This window comes from Dipodomys spectabilis, unplaced genomic scaffold (assembly GCF_019054845.1).
Source record: "Dipodomys spectabilis isolate Male_0828 unplaced genomic scaffold, ASM1905484v1 ptg000436l, whole genome shotgun sequence".
In the NCBI taxonomy this organism is placed as follows: domain Eukaryota; kingdom Metazoa; phylum Chordata; class Mammalia; order Rodentia; family Heteromyidae; genus Dipodomys; species Dipodomys spectabilis.
The window spans coordinates 3,708,232-3,725,841 of NW_024871113.1; the positions used below are offsets into that span (position 1 = coordinate 3,708,232).

Below are 17,610 nucleotides of genomic sequence, written 5' to 3' on the forward strand. Positions count from 1 at the left end.
TAGGCTTAAAAAAGCACTAGCTCAAGGCTAGTGCTCTACCACGTGAGCCACAGCTGTACTTCCATCCTTTTGGTGGTTCATTGGACATAGAGTCTCATGGACTTCCTACCCAGGTCTGGCTTTGACCTGTGATCCTCAGCTCTCTGCCTCCCGAGTCGCTAGGGTTCCAGGCATGAGTCCCTGGCACTTGGCGGAGGAATAATCTTTCTTCATGTACCATCTGTTTCACTGCACACCGCATCACCTTTTGAGTGTCACACGTGACCTCAAAGTACTCACAAGGTTGCTCTGTGAGCATACATGTCTTGAAAAGTGGAATTACTGTCTGCCTGTTCAGTTTTATCTGTACATCTGTAATACCTTGCTTTGCTTGTTGTACCACAATAACAGGGTTACACAGAAAGAGATTATGAGAACAAAAAAATCAAGTTGGAGAAAGAAGTCAAATCACAGTCTTCATCTTCTCACAAAGAGTCTTCTAAAACAAAGTGAGTATAAAGAAAGGTAACCAGGTCTTCTTGGGTCTCAGCAAAGGAAAGCGTTTCCTTCTGGTGGGAGCAATGGATTAATGGATTGCTCTGGCTCATTCTGAGGATATGTAACATTTGTTTCCTATAAGTCTCTTCCCCTCCCCTCCCCCCAACCCACCCCAGATCTTATCAACGGATCCTTTGATAGAAAGTCAATATATCAGAAGCATTTTCACTAAGGGAAGTTTCCTAAACACCTGAATTAATCAATTTTTAGTAAAGGTCCAGTGCTCTTTTTAGAGATGAGGAAGAGTCTGTCAAGCCTTTCTGTGGCTTTGGCACTTGGGCTCTCGGCCCCATGCTCTCAGTCAGCGTTTTTTGCTCATGGCTGCTGCTCTACCACTTGAGTCACACCTTTACTTCTGCTCTTTTGCTGGTTAATTGGAGATATAAATAAGTCTGGTAAATTTGTTTGCCCAGGCTAGTTTTGAACCATGATTCTCAGATCTCAACCATCTGTGTAGCTGGGATTATAGGCGTGACCCACAACACCTGACTGCCTTTTCGCATCTTATTAGGGAGAGGGATGGCAGGTGAAAGTTGTAGTGCCAAGAAGGTATGATTATAAAGTGTAACTTATTTACTCTGGCATGCGCATCCAGGAGCTTGCCAAAACAAAAACAAGTGCATAGTTCATAAATGCAGGAGCCCCCAGACATGGGGGCGGGGGGGGGGGAAGGGAGGCATCAGATGTGAAGGTGGCCGTTGACCTTGCCTGTTTGTCAGGACAAGGTGTGGACTGAGGAACAATTGAATAAGAGAGGTACATGGTTATCAAAAGTTGGGACCTGGAGCTGGGAAGGTGGCTCAGTGGTAGAGCGCTTGCCTTGCATGCATGAGGCCCTGGGTTCGATTCCTCAGCACCACATAAGTAGAATAAGCAGGAAGTGGCGCTGTGGCTCAAGTGGTAGAGGGCTCGCCTTGAGCTGAAGAGCTGAGGGACAGCGCCCAGGCCCAGAGTTCAGGCCCCACGACTGGAAAAAAAAAAAAAAAAAGAAAAGAAAAAAAGTTGGGACTTCTGGCAGACTCTGCTAGCTTAGTGAGAAGCTATACAACTTCATTTATTACCAGTGGATAGGGCTAGATTTGTCAGACATGCAAAAGTCCCTAAAATTCAGCCTTTCTACGACAGTTTTATGCTCTGGGACAGCATGATCTTTCCTGCCTTAATTTAGATGTTTATAACCAAACAAAGCCATGTCGTTTGTGGTCCTCTTCAACTTAATTTTGTATGATGTTTTACTCCAGGACACCCAGGCCTTCCTCAGAGCCTTCAAAAAAGGAAATGCTTCCTCCTCCACCTGTGTCTTCCTCTACTTCCTCTTCCTCCTCCTCTTCCTCCTCCTCCTCCTCCTCCCAGAAGCCAGCCAAGCCTGCACACAAGAGGTCAAGGCAGGAAGCAGACAGCTGTGGTCAGGACCCTCCCAAAAGTGCCAGTAGTAGTAAGAACAACCATAAAGATTCTTCCATTCCCAAGCACAGAAAAGTCCAAGGGAGGGGCTCCGGAAGCTCCACGGAACACAAAGTAAGTAGCAGGATCAGCCTGTGTGAAAATGGAATGCGTTGCTGTGTCTTTTCCAACTCCATCAAGTTAACTCTCCCCAGTGATGCACTCTACAGCCGTCTATTTGTTCATCAGTTTTACTTTGGAGCTTATGGCTCCCATTTCTTTTCTCTCACTTTTTTTTTTAAGATGTGCTTATTGAATGGCAGTTAATATTGCACAAAAGTCTAGGGGTCAATTCTGAAAGTGATTCAGAAGTGGAAATATGTATATATAATTTTTTTATTGCTTCCTTTTTATCAGATGTTTAACAATAAGAAATGGTTAGCCCTTTTTTTTTAGATCTCAAATACTTTCATTTACTGTATATCAGAGGAAAAAAACCCTCTTATTTCTCAAACAAATCAATTACCCTTTCCCACTTAATGGGGGGGGGGTATGTTGACTAAAAGATGATTTTATGCTTTTCATTGAGTTCTGTTTGTGTACATTGTTGTCTTCACTCTAATTAAGTCCCCAGTATCAGCATACTCTACAGCTTCAGGTCCTTTAGCTTGCTCAACCAAGCTAAACTGTAGTGTTTGTTTTTGTTTTGTTTTTGTTTTTTGGTCAGTTGTGGGGATTGAACTCTGGGCTTGGGTGCTGTCCCTGTGCTCTTCAGCTCAAGATGAGTGCTCTACAGTTTGAGCCACAGCGCCACTTCCTAAACTGTAGTGTTTGATTTGCTCTTTTTCTTCAATTTTGGGCTGTTAAGAGGGATGTCAGGTATGCTGACATGCCTGCAACTCCAAACACTGAGCAAACTGGGGCAGGAAAGTCAAGAGTTCAAGTCCTGCTAGGCTGTACCAAAAGACTGTCTATGAAACAAATGAAAAAAGGGCGTGTGTTAACTTTTAGGACATATAATACATATTATTTTTTTTTTTAAGGGATTTTCTGGAGATACTTCAAATCCTTTTCCAGTGCCTTCTTTGCCAAATGGCAACTCTAAACCAGGGAAGCCTCAAGTCAAGTTTGACAAGTAAGAGTTCAGATGCTTCTGTTCTCACCCTCCATCCTTCCCTGGACATGGTCCCATTGTCTGGTTTCATTCTGTTTTTTTTTTTTGTTTTGTTTTGTTTTTTATTTTTGTCGGTCGTGGGGCTTGAACTCTGGGCCTGGGCGCTGTCCCTCAGCTCTTCAGCTCAAGGCGAGCGCTCTACCACTGGAGCCACAGCGCCACTTCCCTGGTTTCATTCTGTACTTGCGCTCTTCCCCCTGCCATCTTCTTTCACCGAGTCTTCTGTAGTTACCCCGCTCTGTCCTGCTACTTGAGGTTCACATGACCCCCTGCTTTTCTTTTTCAGACAGCAAGCTGATTTTCACATGAAGGAAGCAAAAAAGTTGAAGTACAAAGCAGAGTCTATGGTGAGTCTTGGCTTTTGTCCCCTTGGTAGAAATACACACACACACACACACACACACACGCACGCACGCACGCACGCACGCACGCACGCACACACGCACGCACACACGCGCAGGTTCAGGGTCAGCAAGAGGGAGAGTTGGATGGGTGTCTGGAAGATCTGGGTTCAGGGACAGTAGGAGGGAGGGTTGTTTGGACCCACTATTGGCTGAGGTGTGAGCAAGATCTGCTGACTGTGGGGTAAAGGGTATTGGTGGAATACTGTGGCTCCATTGACTGAATCTGATCATGGGGAAATGTATGTAGTGCCTAGTGACATTTCCTAAGGAGTGAACATGGGCCTGCCTGGTGGAGAGTTCATATATGGGTGCTTTTTTGTCCCGCTGAATTAATTCTTTGGATGTGAACAGTAAATTCTGGGAAGCCTTTTTACATTCCAAGGTTATCTCAAAACCTTGACTGGTCCTGAAGGAATAGTTGACCAAGGACAGAAAATTTAAGGTAAAGGTACTGATTGTATTGCTGGTACACAAGCCCTGCACATGTGAGTTCTCCTTACTCGCTGGCCTTTGAACTTTCTGGAAGGTTTGGGGTTAAGTTATATACATGGTTAATATGTTTTTATATCCCTGCTGCAGTTTATAGAGATCATGTTTATCATATTTAAAACCATCTCTCAATGATTAAAGCTTTTCTTTTTCCCCTGAGTGTGTTTAGAAACCTAAACACACTGTGAACAAACCCCTCCCTCCCTGGAGCAGTGTGTGGCACCCTGGTCTCAGGACACAAGCACCTGGTGGCCCTGCCCTCTGGCATTCAAGCCTACCTGTGCTCGCCGGGCCCTTGGGGATCGGGTTGAGGCTGCCATGGCAGGTGTCAGGATATTGTCCTGCTGTCCATCCACCTCAGCCACAGACATTCAGCTCTTGTCCAACACTAGGAAGGGGCACACTGTTACCTTCTAACAGGCAAAATGACCTGTTTCTCTTTTTGTGCTCTTAGCAAGTCCAGAACAAGCATGTTGGGATGACCCACGCCAAACCATGGTGCTCTCTACTGTCTCCTTGTACCGCCAACATTGTGACTGGGCCCGTGTGTCTCTTTCAAGTTTTGGAAGAGAGTAACCAGTGCCACCGCCAGTTATCTAAAACTTAACCCAACACGGGGTATTTTCAACATTAGATTCCCTCATTATTCAATTCACAGTAGTACTCTAGGGAGATTTGTTTCCGATCTATGTATAGGCAGGTCTTTTTTCACAAGGTGGCCATGTGTCCCGGGGCACTTTCGTTAGTCCTACAGTATGCCGCTCGCATTCCATCGTAATAGGTAATTACATCCCATTTTGTTCCCATCTTCTGCCAGGCCAACCAATAACCTGTATAATCACACTACGTCATTTCTCTCCATTGCATAATGTCTCAAAGCTGTGCTCTTGGCGTTCCAGAGAGCAGAGGGCCTGGCTGAGTGTAGAGGGCAAGTGTCACACAAGCTCGTGCTCATATGGAGCAGGGAGCCTGCCGCGCTGCTACTTCACAGCATTTCAGGAGAGTTGTGCCAGGCACAATCTCATTTTTAGCTTGGTGAGATACTGAAGGAAGTAGTATTGTTGACTAGTTGCGCTATGATCCTCTGCTTTGCTTTGCTTCTGCCCTTCAGCCAATGTTAATTTTGGAAATTTCATGAGAAAGTTTCAAAAAAGCACATGAAAAAAAAAATAAGCACCTTTTTGAGAATTAGATTCCCATCAGTGAAGCAATGAGTCTGTCCTGTATTGCTGATTAGCTAAGGCATGTGAATCTGGCTTTTTTTTTTTTTTTTTTTTTATCACTCATCTTCTGAGTCTGGTCTCTTTGGGAAGAATTTTTATTTTATTTTTTTTGGGGTCCAGTCGTGGGGCCTGAACTCTGGGCCTGGGCGCTGTCCCTCAGCTCTTCAGCTCAAGGCCAGCGCTCTACCACTTGAGCCACAGCGCCACTTCCGGCTTTTTTCTTTTTTTGCTTATGTGGTGCTGAGGAATCGAACCCAGGGCCTCATGCATGCAAGGCAAGCGCTCTACCACTGAGCCACCTTGGGAAGGATTTTTAAATGAAGGTCAAAATGGTATGTGTATACATATAAATATAGGTGTACATAAATATGAGTGTGCACACCTATACACATGCATGCATATGTGCATATGAATGCATCTACTGGTAAGGCGTAAGAACCATATATAGTGTAGTTGACTGAGAATAATTAGCAGCGCTAAGCCCTCTGCCAACATGTCACTGTCTTCCTGTATTCCATGTACATCTTGACTGTCTTCATTCTTCCTGAACATGTCAAGCTAGAAAGAAATTCCAATCTGGCAAGTGTTAACGAGCTGCTTTCATGCGTGGTGTGCATGTCACGTGGAGAGAGAAAGTGTCATTCACCACAATCTCTCATTAGTCTGACTGGTTCTGTGCCAATCATCGAGGATAGGGCTAAGCCACCAAACGGGTATTTGAGTGCAAGGTGATTTCACTTAGATTTCTCCATTTCCTTTAAGGGACTTTGAGATTTTTGCCCCTGTTGGCCCAGACAACAGCCTTGAATACCAAACCAAGGCGCCAAAGAAGATTAATCTGTTGGATTCTCAAATGCATACAAGATTACTGTGAGATCATTTTAGGTGCTTATAAACCATAATAAATGCTTTCTACTTATAAGAAAGCCCTCATCACTTCCTGTTTCTCAAGAAAGTTACATAATGAGTGACCGCACACTAATGCAAGCCTGTGTACTTCATACCTTAGTTTGGACATGTACGCTCCATGAAGTTTTCAAAAAATAGTTGTAATACCAAATTGTTTTCTTTTCTCTCAATGAACTTTTGCTGAAACACATTTTTTGTGTTCAAAGCTGACTGGCTGGGGCTGGGAAGGTGGCTCAGTGGTAGAGCGCTTGCCTTGCATGCATGAGGCCCTGCGTTCGATTCCTCAGCACCACATAAGCAAAAAGAAAAAAGCTGGAAGTGGTGCTGTGGCTCAAGTGGTAGAGTGCTAGCCTTGACCTGAAGAGCTGAGGGACAGCGCCCAGGCCCAGAGTTCAGGCCCCACGACTGGACCCAAAAAAAAAAAAAAAAGCTGGCCTTGGTTCTTACCACTTTCAGCTGGTTCATTCTCCTCTTTGACCACAAGAAAACTAAGACAGCAAAGTTCAAGTTACAGTAAAGAACAAGGGTGAGAAACTAAAGCCTGCCTTAAACCTGACAATAACTGTGTTCTTTTACAGACAGACAAGGTTGGAAAGGCCTTTAAGTACTTGGAAGCCATCCTGTCCTTCATTGAGTGTGGAATTGCCATGGAGTCAGAAATGCCGGCATCGAAGTCAGCTTACACGGTGTACTCAGACACTGTGGATCTTATTAAGTAAGTGTGAGGGGTTCCTCTCCTCACCTTGACTGTCTGTGCCCCTGGAACCTTAGAGTGCAGACAGTTTAGAAAGGGGAGTCTTGGAAAAGTTACCAGGGGTAGGGGTGCAGTCCAGTGGTATTGCACACATGCCACTCATGAGTCCCTGGGTTCAGTTCCCAGCACTTTTTGTTGTTGTTGTTGTTGCCCAAGAACTCTTTTTTTCCTAGGTGAAATTGTGATCTGATCTAGATGAAACACAGAATGACTGGGTCCCACTCTCTCATCTTGCCAAGGTGTGCTGAGAAATGCCAGGCCTTGGAGGGAGAGATTGGCCTTTCCAGTTCAGCTTTCTTATCGCTGTTGCTCAGGTGTGTGTTTACCTCACGGTGCAGGGGACCGTGAGGACACTGTGGCACCGGTATGAGGAGGCAGACAGGACACAGGGCCTGGGTTTTCTGAATGGTCTCGTTGTTGCTCTAACGCGTCCCTGTTTTCTGGGCTGCACCCAGTCTTAGAACTGCAGGAAGAGTCAGTGCCCAGCGCTGGCATGACAAGGTACGCGGGCTGGGATCTGTGACTGCCTTTGTTTAACCTCATGTATCTTTACACCCCTCCTTAGATTCGTGATGTCGTTAAAATTCTTCTCTGATGCCACCATGCCAACACAAGAGAAAATATTTGCTGTTTTATGGTGTGTACATTTTTCTTTGTCTAAATAGCACCAAGTCAGTGTTTCTCTGGATGTGAAACACGAGTTTGAAATTTGCTTTCTTCTTAATGTAAAAATTGTGATGAGAGGCATGTGAGTCTCTTGGTGGTGGGTTGGTTGTGATTAGGGCCGCATGGCGTCTGCTGCTGCTTCACTGCGGACTCAGTGACTGCAATGGTCTTGTGACATAAATCCTATCCGCATACATTTGTGTTTTCCAGTCTGCGTCCTGCAGTCCAGTACCTTTCCTCTCCTGGGTACTCCATTGTACTTTTGAGGGATAATTGGCTCCTTTCTGTGTGGCAGAGTCCTTTCCATGAAGCCACGTGGGTCACTGTAACTTGTATTTTTGTTCACAGCATGCGTTGCCAGTCTCTCCTGAACATGGCCATGTTTCGCTGTAAAAAAGACATAGCAATAAAGTATTCTCGTACACTTAATGAACACTTCAAGAGTTCTTCCAAAGTGACACAGGCACCTTCTCCATGCGTTGCAAGGTAATGATAAGTCTAATTTCATTCATCTACAAAACAAATGCATCTCACCATTTACTGCTTTGGCAGCTGCTGATGTTAGATTTTCAAAATTCATATGCTTTATCTTTTTGCTTACTTGCTCCTTCACTGAAGTCCTTAGCATATTTTTGCTTTTTGAGAACTAGTTAGGAATCAAGCTTTTGGCTGACTGGACGACATCAAAGGTATATAGTGTGGGGGATACTCTTAGAGGAAGAGTCTCCGTGCCTCTGTCACACAACACAATGTGGAAATGAACTTTAGGAAATGTAAAGAGATTTTTCTTTCTGTTAAAAAAAAAAAAAAATAAGAGCTGGGTGCTGGTAGCTCACACCTGTAATCCTAACCACTCAGGAGGCTAAAATTTGAGGATCATGGTTCGAAGCCTGGGCAGAAAAGTCCCTGAGAGACTCTCTTTTTTTTATTATTATTTCATTTTTATTATTATTATAAAGGTGATGTACAGGGTGGTTCCAGTTACATAAATCAGGGAATGAGTACACTTTCTTTTTGGACAATGTTACTCCTTCCCTTACTGTCCTGTTTTCTTTTTCTAAAGCAAATCCCCTGAGAGACTCTTACCTCCAGTAAACCACCAGAAAACTGGAAGGGGCACTGTGGCTCAAAGTGGTAGAGTGCTAGCCTTGAGCAAAAGAGCTCAGGGACAGTGCCCAGGCCCTGAGTTCAAGCCCCATGACTGACCTCCCCCCACTCCCCCAAACAAGTACAGTGCTTACCCACTGATGACACAATTCAAGACCCTCAGTGGGTGCTTGAAATCACAGATAGTACCAGACCCATATATATACTATGTTTTTCCTATACATACTCGTAAGAGTTTATAAATGAAGCCCAATAAGAGATTAATAACAAGGGCTATGAATGTGACTTGGAGAGAGTGTTTGCCTAGCATTTCTGAGGCCCTGAATTCCATTCCCAGTTCTACCCATAAATGCTGCTGCTGCTGCTGATGATGATAAAACAGCCGTATACCATAATAAAACTATATGTAGTGTTGTATGTGTACTGTCTCCCTCTCTCCCTCCTTTGTCTCCTCTCCATCTCTGTATTTGAAACTGTGTAGTCCCTTTGGCTTGGGGTAGAGAGGTAGGGCCCAAACTTAATGATTCTCCTTTGCTAGCCTCTCAAGTGCTGGGATTATTCACCACCACCAGTTCAGGTTTCTTGCTTTGTTTGAATTTGATCATATTGCTTGGGAAGTTCCCCAGTTCTGAAAGGTTTTACCATTTTTCAGAGCATCACTTAGAAGACTGTCCCCTTTCCAGCAATTCGAAAGAAGACACTCCCATATGGCTTCTTGAAAACGTACTGACTGAGAAGGAATTTGTTACTGCTGAAAACTTCACCAGGCACACTGCCTGTTCACAAGTCACATTGTCGTAGATAAGCCAACCACTTGTCCAGCTGGAGCACCTCTTCACATGAACCCTGGTAGCTCCTGGGCATGTAGCAGGAGCCAAGGCAGAGACGAGTGCTCCCCTCAGAAATACTTCTCTCTTGTCCCTGAAAATGTGCACTCTGCTGGGCATGCTTCAGGACTGTCAGAGCTCGCTCACAAAGCAGATGCATCATGAGGCTGCTGCTACATCATTCTAATACCATTTGCTTTTTTTTTTTTCTTCAGTCGTGGGGCCTGAACTCTGGGCCTGGGTGCTGTCCCTCAGCTCTTCAGCTCAAGGCTAGCGCTCTACCACTTGAGCCACAGTGCCACTTCTGGCTTTTTTTTTCTGCTTATGTGGTGCTGAGGAATCAAACCCAGGGCCTCATGTGTGCAAAGCAAGCGCTCTACCACTGAGCCACCTTCCCAGCCCCTCCCTCAGCTCGTTAGCTCAGGCTAGTGCTCTACCACTTGAGCCACAACACCACTTCCTGCTTATTCTGCTTATGTGGTGCCTAGGAATCAAACCCAGGGCCTCAGGCATGCAAGGCAAGCGCTCTACCACTGAGCCACCTTCCCAGCCCCATTTGCTTTTTATGTCTAAGTGATTTCCTTGTTTTTCTACATGAGCCACATGAGGTATCTGATGACTAGATACTAAGCCAAGGGCAGAGTAGAGAGAAATGAAGTTTCCTGATATATTCTTGTGTCCACTTCCTCCTACTGTATTCTGTATCTGTTCGTTTATTTGGGAATTAATCAAGAATCCACATGAGTGGAGGGAGCAAATGTGAGCAAGTGTAGTCATTCTATTTGATGTACATTATGTAAAAAATGAGGGTGGAAATGAGAGGAGGAATAATAGGGGAGAACGAAGGGGTGACATTGATCAAGAAACATTGTCCTCATAATCTGATTTATGGGATGGGAATTTCTTTGTACGCATACTTAATACAAATTTAAGAAAACACATGTTAAATGCTAGTAAGTCAGAATTAGTAGGGCTTGGCCTCTGTTGTGGTGCTGTGACTCAGGAAAAGGAGGTTAAGTCGAGAAAGAGAGAAGTTGCAGTGGTGTCTGAAAGGAAGCCATGCTATCTCCATGGTGGCGAGAGCGCCAGGCGAGAGTGAGCACTCTGATAGCAGGTGAAGGGCTGAGCCGCAGGGCTGGCCGTGTAGCTCAGTGGCAGAGCTCCTAGCTGACGTAGCAGACCCCCCGCACTCCACACAAACAACAACCACCCCCCAAAAAGCCCACAGTGAAATACAGTGTGGCTAGCAGTACATGGGATACGGGCAGGGGAAGAGGAGGGATTCCCGCAGAGAAAGTGGAATGCACAATGGATAGCAGGCTGGTCCACAGAGATACCTCTCACCTTTTGGGAGTCAAAGATTATCATTCTGCCAGTAGTACACTGAAGCACTGTGGCTTAGACCATAACTCTAGAGGCAGGAGACAATAAAGTGATTAACCAGTGTTCTCTCTCTCTCTCTCTCTCTCTCTCTTGTCTCTCCCCCCCCACTCCCCCCCCCCCCCCCGCCTTGCAGAAGCACAGGCACCCCATCCCCTCTCTCTCCAATGCCTTCTCCTGCCAGCTCTGTAGGGTCCCAGTCAAGCGCTGGCAGTATGGGGAGCAGCGGAGTGACTGCCGCCATCAGTACCCCAGTCTCCATCCAGAACATGACCTCCTCCTATGTGAACATCACATCCCACGTCCTTACCGCCTTTGATCTGTGGGAACAGGCCGAGGTTCTTTTGAGGAAGAATAAAGGTAAAGGGCTCTCTCACCAGGGAGGTGCACAGACTCGGAGACTGGGAGGGAGTACTGCACTCTGTCTCTGTCTCATGTTCAATTTTTTGAAGACAAGGACATGAAGAGCTGCTTACTCCTCTCATTTCTGCCTCCTAGCGTAGCTGTTGTTCTTCCTTGAGCTCTGTGTCTAGATCTGAGCAAAACCAAAATGGAAGTGGCTTTTGCACCTTGCCTGCTCACAAGTTCTGCTGTCATCATTGCAGCCCAGGCAAAGCATTGGCTGTTCCTAGGCTCAGCACATTGGAGATAGGAAGTAGCAGAATCCTCATGCTGAGTTTGTTTGCAGTTTACCCTAAGAAGAATAGCTGGAACCACAAGGCAGCAAATAGGCTCAGTAAACTCTCTTGAGACATGCTGGGAAAGAAGGCCCTGGAGAAACCCAAGGCTGAGGAGCAGTTAAGGTCCCTGGAGTTCCGCTGGTGCCAGTGGCAGCTTGCACAAATGAGTGCCTAGTGAAGGCCATTCATTTCAGTTCTTTTCCAGCTGTAGAGAAGGCAGCCAGCTAGCTGTAGCCTCTCAATTTCTGTACAGCCTCTTAGATTTTTGTTAGCAAAATAATTATGCTTTTAACATCATTCAATCAGCATTTTCCCTTGTTTATTCATAGTCGATTCAAATGTATAAATTGGGTAATAAAAAGTGCCAGCTCTAAAGCCAAGCTGGTTTCTCCCCTTCTAGAATTGACAGCTACATTAGTCTGTGAGATGTGTGTGTGTGTGTGTGTGTGTGTGTGTGTGTGTGTAGTTTTATAGTTTTGTGTGTGTGTGTATGCTGTGATAGGTGAACTGTAGGATTTGGAGGGGTTATAACATCTATTTTATATGTGCATATGTATTTACATTCATTCTTTTTCTTCCTTTCCTTTTTTTTTCTCCCCCTTCAGAATTCTTTGCTCAACTGAGCACCAAAGTATGTATCTTGGCCCTCAATAGCAGTTTAGTGGACCTGGTACACTATACAAGACAGGGTTTGCAGCGGCTGAAACAAGTAACCAAAACACCTTAACGTGAGCCCAGCTGACACAATGCCTTGGAAACTGTTTTGCACATTGGAAGCCTCAAAATCAGCATAGACATTTGTCTCATTAGACGGCATCAAACTCCAGTAGGGAAGCAGAGATGGAGGCCAGCCCCAGAGATGATGTTGCTTTTCCGGAGTAAAGGATGGAAGTGCAGTGTGCCCTAATGGGCATATGGATGGTCTAGAGACATTTCTGTGCTTTTGTTTTGTTTTGTTTGGGTGTTTTGTTTACCCCACAGAATACAAGTTGCAAATGAAATGAGGAGAAGCAATTTCAACTCTGAAAGCAAGTTCTTTTCATCTCAGTAGCCATACTAATCCATTTCCAAAAGGAATTTTTTTTAAAAAATGATTTGTGGTGAAGGGTTTTGTGGATGATTTTTTAAAAACGTTTTTGGGGAAAGATTGCTTCATGAATTCTAATGGCCATCTGTAAAATATAAGTTGTGAAGGACTCCACTATACCCCGCGTCCTGCTGTTGAACAGTGGCTTTGATTCTAAGGATTGGTATTTATACAACTGAAGGTGACTCCTGGCCCCCACTCCCTAAACACATTTTCCCCCGTGAAGATTTCTTTTACTGTGCTGAAAGGCAGCCCAAGTGGAGCACTGGAGGAGGAGCAGCCACATTTGGGAGCATCTCATACCCCAAAAGGACTGGCGCTTCCATTCCTACCCTACTCCAGGAAGGCACATAACTAACAACATCAATGATGCTCTAAACAGCCCACCTTGGGGGAGGAGGGAACCAACATTTATACCTGACCAGATCGCTAAAGTGGTTTTTAATTTTTGTTTAACTGAGCTGGAATTCAAGGTGCTGATGGGTGGTTTGTAGCTGCATGGTAACTATTCTAATGAACTCAGAATTTTGTCAATGAACAAAGAAAAATGAAATCTTCTTAGGCTATATTTTTCTGTTACAGATTATATTTATAACAAAATGAAACTTTCCAGTGTCTTGATTGTCATGAGGAAGTTAATTTCCTGACCAGATGTGAAGATTTGGAGTATAAATTTGACTTTGAAAACATTGCCACTACATGCCTTCACTTCAGAGTGTTGTTGGCCAACTCGATTTGATTAAGTTGAAGAGGAACTGTGGCCTTTCTATAAGCTGTCACCCTGCTATCTACATTAAACCAAAATCTATTTGAAAGAACTAAAATGAAAGAACAAAGAATTCCCACAGGCCCATAAGCACAGTTTTTCCTTGAAACTTAGAAGGTTATTATTAGAATACTCGTTTGAGTTCAGTGTTTTTAAAAGCCAGTGCTTTATATCCCTTTTTTATGTAGAACTTGAACATGTATTAAAATCGAAGAGTTAGAGTTATTCCTAATCGGTCTTTTTCTCCTGTTGCCTCTGCACCTCTACACATTGTTACCTTTGTGTTTCATTTCACAGTTATTTGTGAAGCCACATGCAGCCCCTGTGATGAATGTGAGAACACCGTTGGTAGATTGACTAGGAGGACCCTAGACATGGGAGTGAGCTCACTTGTCACAGTGGGAACTCTGTGTGGCAATGTCCCTCTGGCTCTTCTGTACCACTGGCTTTACCCACAGAGTGTTAATATCTGAGCAGAAGACCTTCATATGTGATCCTGAAAAGCAGCTACTCTCTCTAAACAGCTAGTTTTAAAACATGAACACTGATGTGAACAGTAATTGGCCTTGGTAGTTTTGTTGTGCATCCTATAGAGGGGCAAGCAGCTAGCCTAAGGCCTATATGATGGCTGCAGCATATGCCTTTCTTACCATCTGCTCATGGCTCCTGAAACAAGCTGTATGGCAGTTATGAGGGCTTTGCGCTATGTGCTGAGTTCTTTCTGAGCTGATAGCCAGTGTACCCTTGACTGAAAACATTCCCCAGATTTCTCAGCCAATTTGAAAAGAACAGGTTGCTTGTTCAGTGACTGCCTTTGTGGGGTTTTTCTTCTCTCCCTTCCAAACTCTATTAAAAATATATTTATTCTTTGGAAAATCAATGAATTTGGGTATATTAGCTTGTACTGCTTTGGACATTGGATATTTCTAGTTCTTACTGCAATATTCATTTACCTAAAAGATAATTGCTAATGACTGTCTTTGTAATGGAATACGTAAAACGTAGTTGCTGGTAAAATGTGTACTATTCTGAAGGTCTTTATGCTTTACAGTTGTATATAGAAATCTGAAGGAATTTTTAAACATTTGCACTTTTCCACTGCATGCTTACAAAGGCAACATTTGCACGGATACAGATAATTTGAGAGATTAGATCATAAAATTAAGCCTTTGGATATGTGAAGTTCTGTAACAATGATAGTACACACTTCACAATGAGACAGAAAAGTATCCTTAAGAAGTGAAAATAAAGTGCAAATGTTGTCTTTGCCACTACAGAGGAGTGTGTCTGCCTATAATAGGAAATAGAACATTGTCTTTGAAAAGTGTCAAATGTTTCTGCTCTGGGAGATCGTTAAAATGTGAATCAATGAATTTAAGAGCCTTTCTAAATAATGAAAAACATTTTACTGAAACAGCATATCACCCATATAGGCCACAGGGTGGCCTTGGGATGGGGATGGGAGAGCCCACTGAACAGTTATTAGAAATGAATTACAATAGGATGGTAATATAAAACGCATAATGAGAAAAACATTTGACTTTTTTTTTCTTAAACAAAATGCCCTTTATTTTGTAGATGTTTTAGCAGATATGTGTAACTAAGTGTTCTGGACAAATTGGGCCATCTTTATCTCCCTTATTCTAATTCTAGAACTCAGGATGTTTAGAAACCAACTCAACCCACTTAGGGTTGAAAATATTTGCCTTAATTAGGTGTACCTTACATAAGAGCAGTTTAATCTTACTGTGATTCCTGCATGGAAACTTTTGAAAAAACAAAACTCTTGTTTCTTCACAACCGTTATCTTGGATGTACACAAAAGAGAGGTAGACACAAATGCATGGAAGAGTTGATTAAGGTGCATTTGATTGATCAAACCTAATTTTGAAATAATGCTAAGTTTTGCCACATCTTCAAGGACTGTTACATGGATCTTAAATCTACTTTTGTGGAATTTGAAGCATATTTGTGCATCCTGAGGTAAATGAGTTGGATATTTAAATTTTTTCTCATGGCTTTTGATTGTCTTTTAATTTTTCCCAACACTACAAAGCATCTTGGAAAATTTACCATTTCATTTGTTATACTCTGCCACTGATTAGCCATATTTAGATCATGAAAGACTCCTTGAAGCTTTTGGAAACACAAGTGAGGGGTGCATTACATCTGTGGGGAGATGCCAGCATCAATCACGGTGTTATTTTTTCTCTTCATCCTTTTCAGTTGTTTTGTTCCCATTTGGAAATAGTAGATGTAAATAACGTATTTTTCTATGCCTTTGTGGTTGTCTTGTTGGAGGGAAGTATGTAATGGCAGAAGCGCATGGATTGGGGTTTTCCTTTGAACACTGCAAGTAGTATTTCTGCCATGGAGCCTTCAATGTGCAATCTAGTTATTTTGGCTTCTTGGTGACTGAGAATGCACATCCCTCTTCTGGCCATGTTCCTTAGTTATTTATGAAGCATTAACAAGAACCATCTACCACTTTTCAGGTGGCTGCACGTTTCTGGTCCCATGGGAATTCACACTATATTCTGTTCCACTGTGTATCAGACATCACTAGCTATTGTGATGGGCAGAGAAGCACTCATGTTTCTCTACCTGCTGGGGAGCCTCGGAGGGCAGGAAAGAAACCTAGTGCTTCTTGGGAGTCTGTATGTTAATATATTGGCCTGGAAGGATAAGGAAATAAGACCGCCCACAGCAAGGCTGGCTGAGCTGCATGGTGCAGCAGCAATGGCCGAACAAAGATAAAACTTGCTTTGCTTAAAAGTAGATGTTTAAGCAATGCTCATTACAGGCAGTATTAAGTTTGCCTTTTGTTCAGGCCATGGCATGTATTGTTAGGATCACTCACAGCCTCCCCTCAGATGCTGAGTATACACTGTTCTTGCTGGGTGTGTTATGTGTGAGTGTATGTGTGGTCCCAAATCTTGTTTTTTTGTTTTTCCTGAATGTGATTGTGATTTGGATGATACCCGAGTAGAGTTGCCTTTTTTTTTTATTTATTACCATTATATATTTTATTATATTATATATTTTTTGCTTTCTTACAATGTTAGAGAAAAGTCAAATCTTGGTATTGTTAAAATTGTTTAAAAAAAGAAGTGGTCCAGTGGATAAATGAAAATCACTGGTTGGTCTTGAGTGAATTTTTCTTTGATTACTGTAGAATAATGTGCCAGCCACTGCTGTCAGAGCAGTGATTTTGTATGTACGATAGGAAGCAGGGATGCTTTCAATGGGAAGACGTGCAACACAGCAAGGGGAACTCCACGGATTTTTTTTTCTACTTCAGCAATGGAACTGCAACTTGGAGCTTTTGTGAAAATTTAGCTGCCTTGTATAGTCCTCTGAAAGAGACAGACATGATCTGTGAGAGAATTGAAGTTTTTTCTAGAGGAAAAAGATATTTGCAAAAGATATTTCCAAAGATAAATGTGCCACAAATCTTTTGTTTGTTCTCTGTAATGAGGAGTAAATGCTGTTTTTAAAAAGTGTAATTGTTCATCTTCAAATTCTTTCCTTTTCACAAGAGGATCGAGCTGTAAAAAAAAAAAATAAAAATTTAGAGAAATCATTGGGGGTGAGTCTGTACTTTTTCGTAGTTTGAATAATTATTAAAATGGCTATGTAAAGCCAGATATGGAGTTGTGTGCAAGCTTGATATATCAGCACTCTGGAGGCTGAGGCAGCCTGGGCTATGTTGTGAAGATCTGGAAAAAATTTTTTTTCTCTATATGAAATTGCTGTCTACGCATTAAACATGGTCTCATGTGCTCTCATTCCCAGAATGTGTTCATTACCAAAGTAGGGGAAGTAATATGATGAGGTCACTTACCCTGCTTGGTCTATTTTAAGATTATAGTCATACACAAGCTAGTCTAATGTCACCAGTGTGGCCTGTCCTAATGTTGACTACCAGGTGTGTGTATCAGTGACCAAGTTCACCTGCTTTCAACCTCTTTGCTAAGTAAGCAGGTTTGTATTGAAAGGAATCTAAAGACTAACTGGTCTTTGTTTCCTCTGCGGCAGATGTATTTCTCTCTCCTAAAAAATTTGAGCATGCATCTCTGGACGCTTTTCCAGAGAAAGTAAATGGTAACTAAAATACCGTTACAGCAGCTAATAAAAGTTTTCAGTGTTAAATAGTCCATATTCAAAATTTCAGAAGTTTCCTTCAAACTGTCTTGGAGCTTTTTTTTTTTTTAAACATGGACT

The 17,610-nt window shown here is 43.1% G+C and overlaps 1 protein-coding gene across 3 annotated transcripts in view; it reads left to right on the forward strand.

Moving 5' to 3' along the window:
* The window catches only part of Aff1 (AF4/FMR2 family member 1), a 215,678-nt gene extending 198,709 nt beyond the window's left edge, over positions 1-16,969 (forward strand). For all 3 annotated transcript variants that reach the window (XM_042668359.1, XM_042668360.1, XM_042668361.1), the window contains 9 exons: positions 391-488; positions 1,779-2,055; positions 2,964-3,055; positions 3,381-3,441; positions 6,698-6,834; positions 7,439-7,510; positions 7,888-8,025; positions 10,990-11,213; positions 12,139-16,969. In XM_042668359.1, coding sequence (XP_042524293.1) covers positions 391-488; positions 1,779-2,055; positions 2,964-3,055; positions 3,381-3,441; positions 6,698-6,834; positions 7,439-7,510; positions 7,888-8,025; positions 10,990-11,213; positions 12,139-12,260 — 1,221 coding nt within the window. In that variant the 3' untranslated portion in view covers positions 12,261-16,969. The remainder of the gene's footprint in view (positions 1-390; positions 489-1,778; positions 2,056-2,963; positions 3,056-3,380; positions 3,442-6,697; positions 6,835-7,438; positions 7,511-7,887; positions 8,026-10,989; positions 11,214-12,138) is intronic.
* Positions 16,970-17,610: the final 641 nt, after the last annotated feature.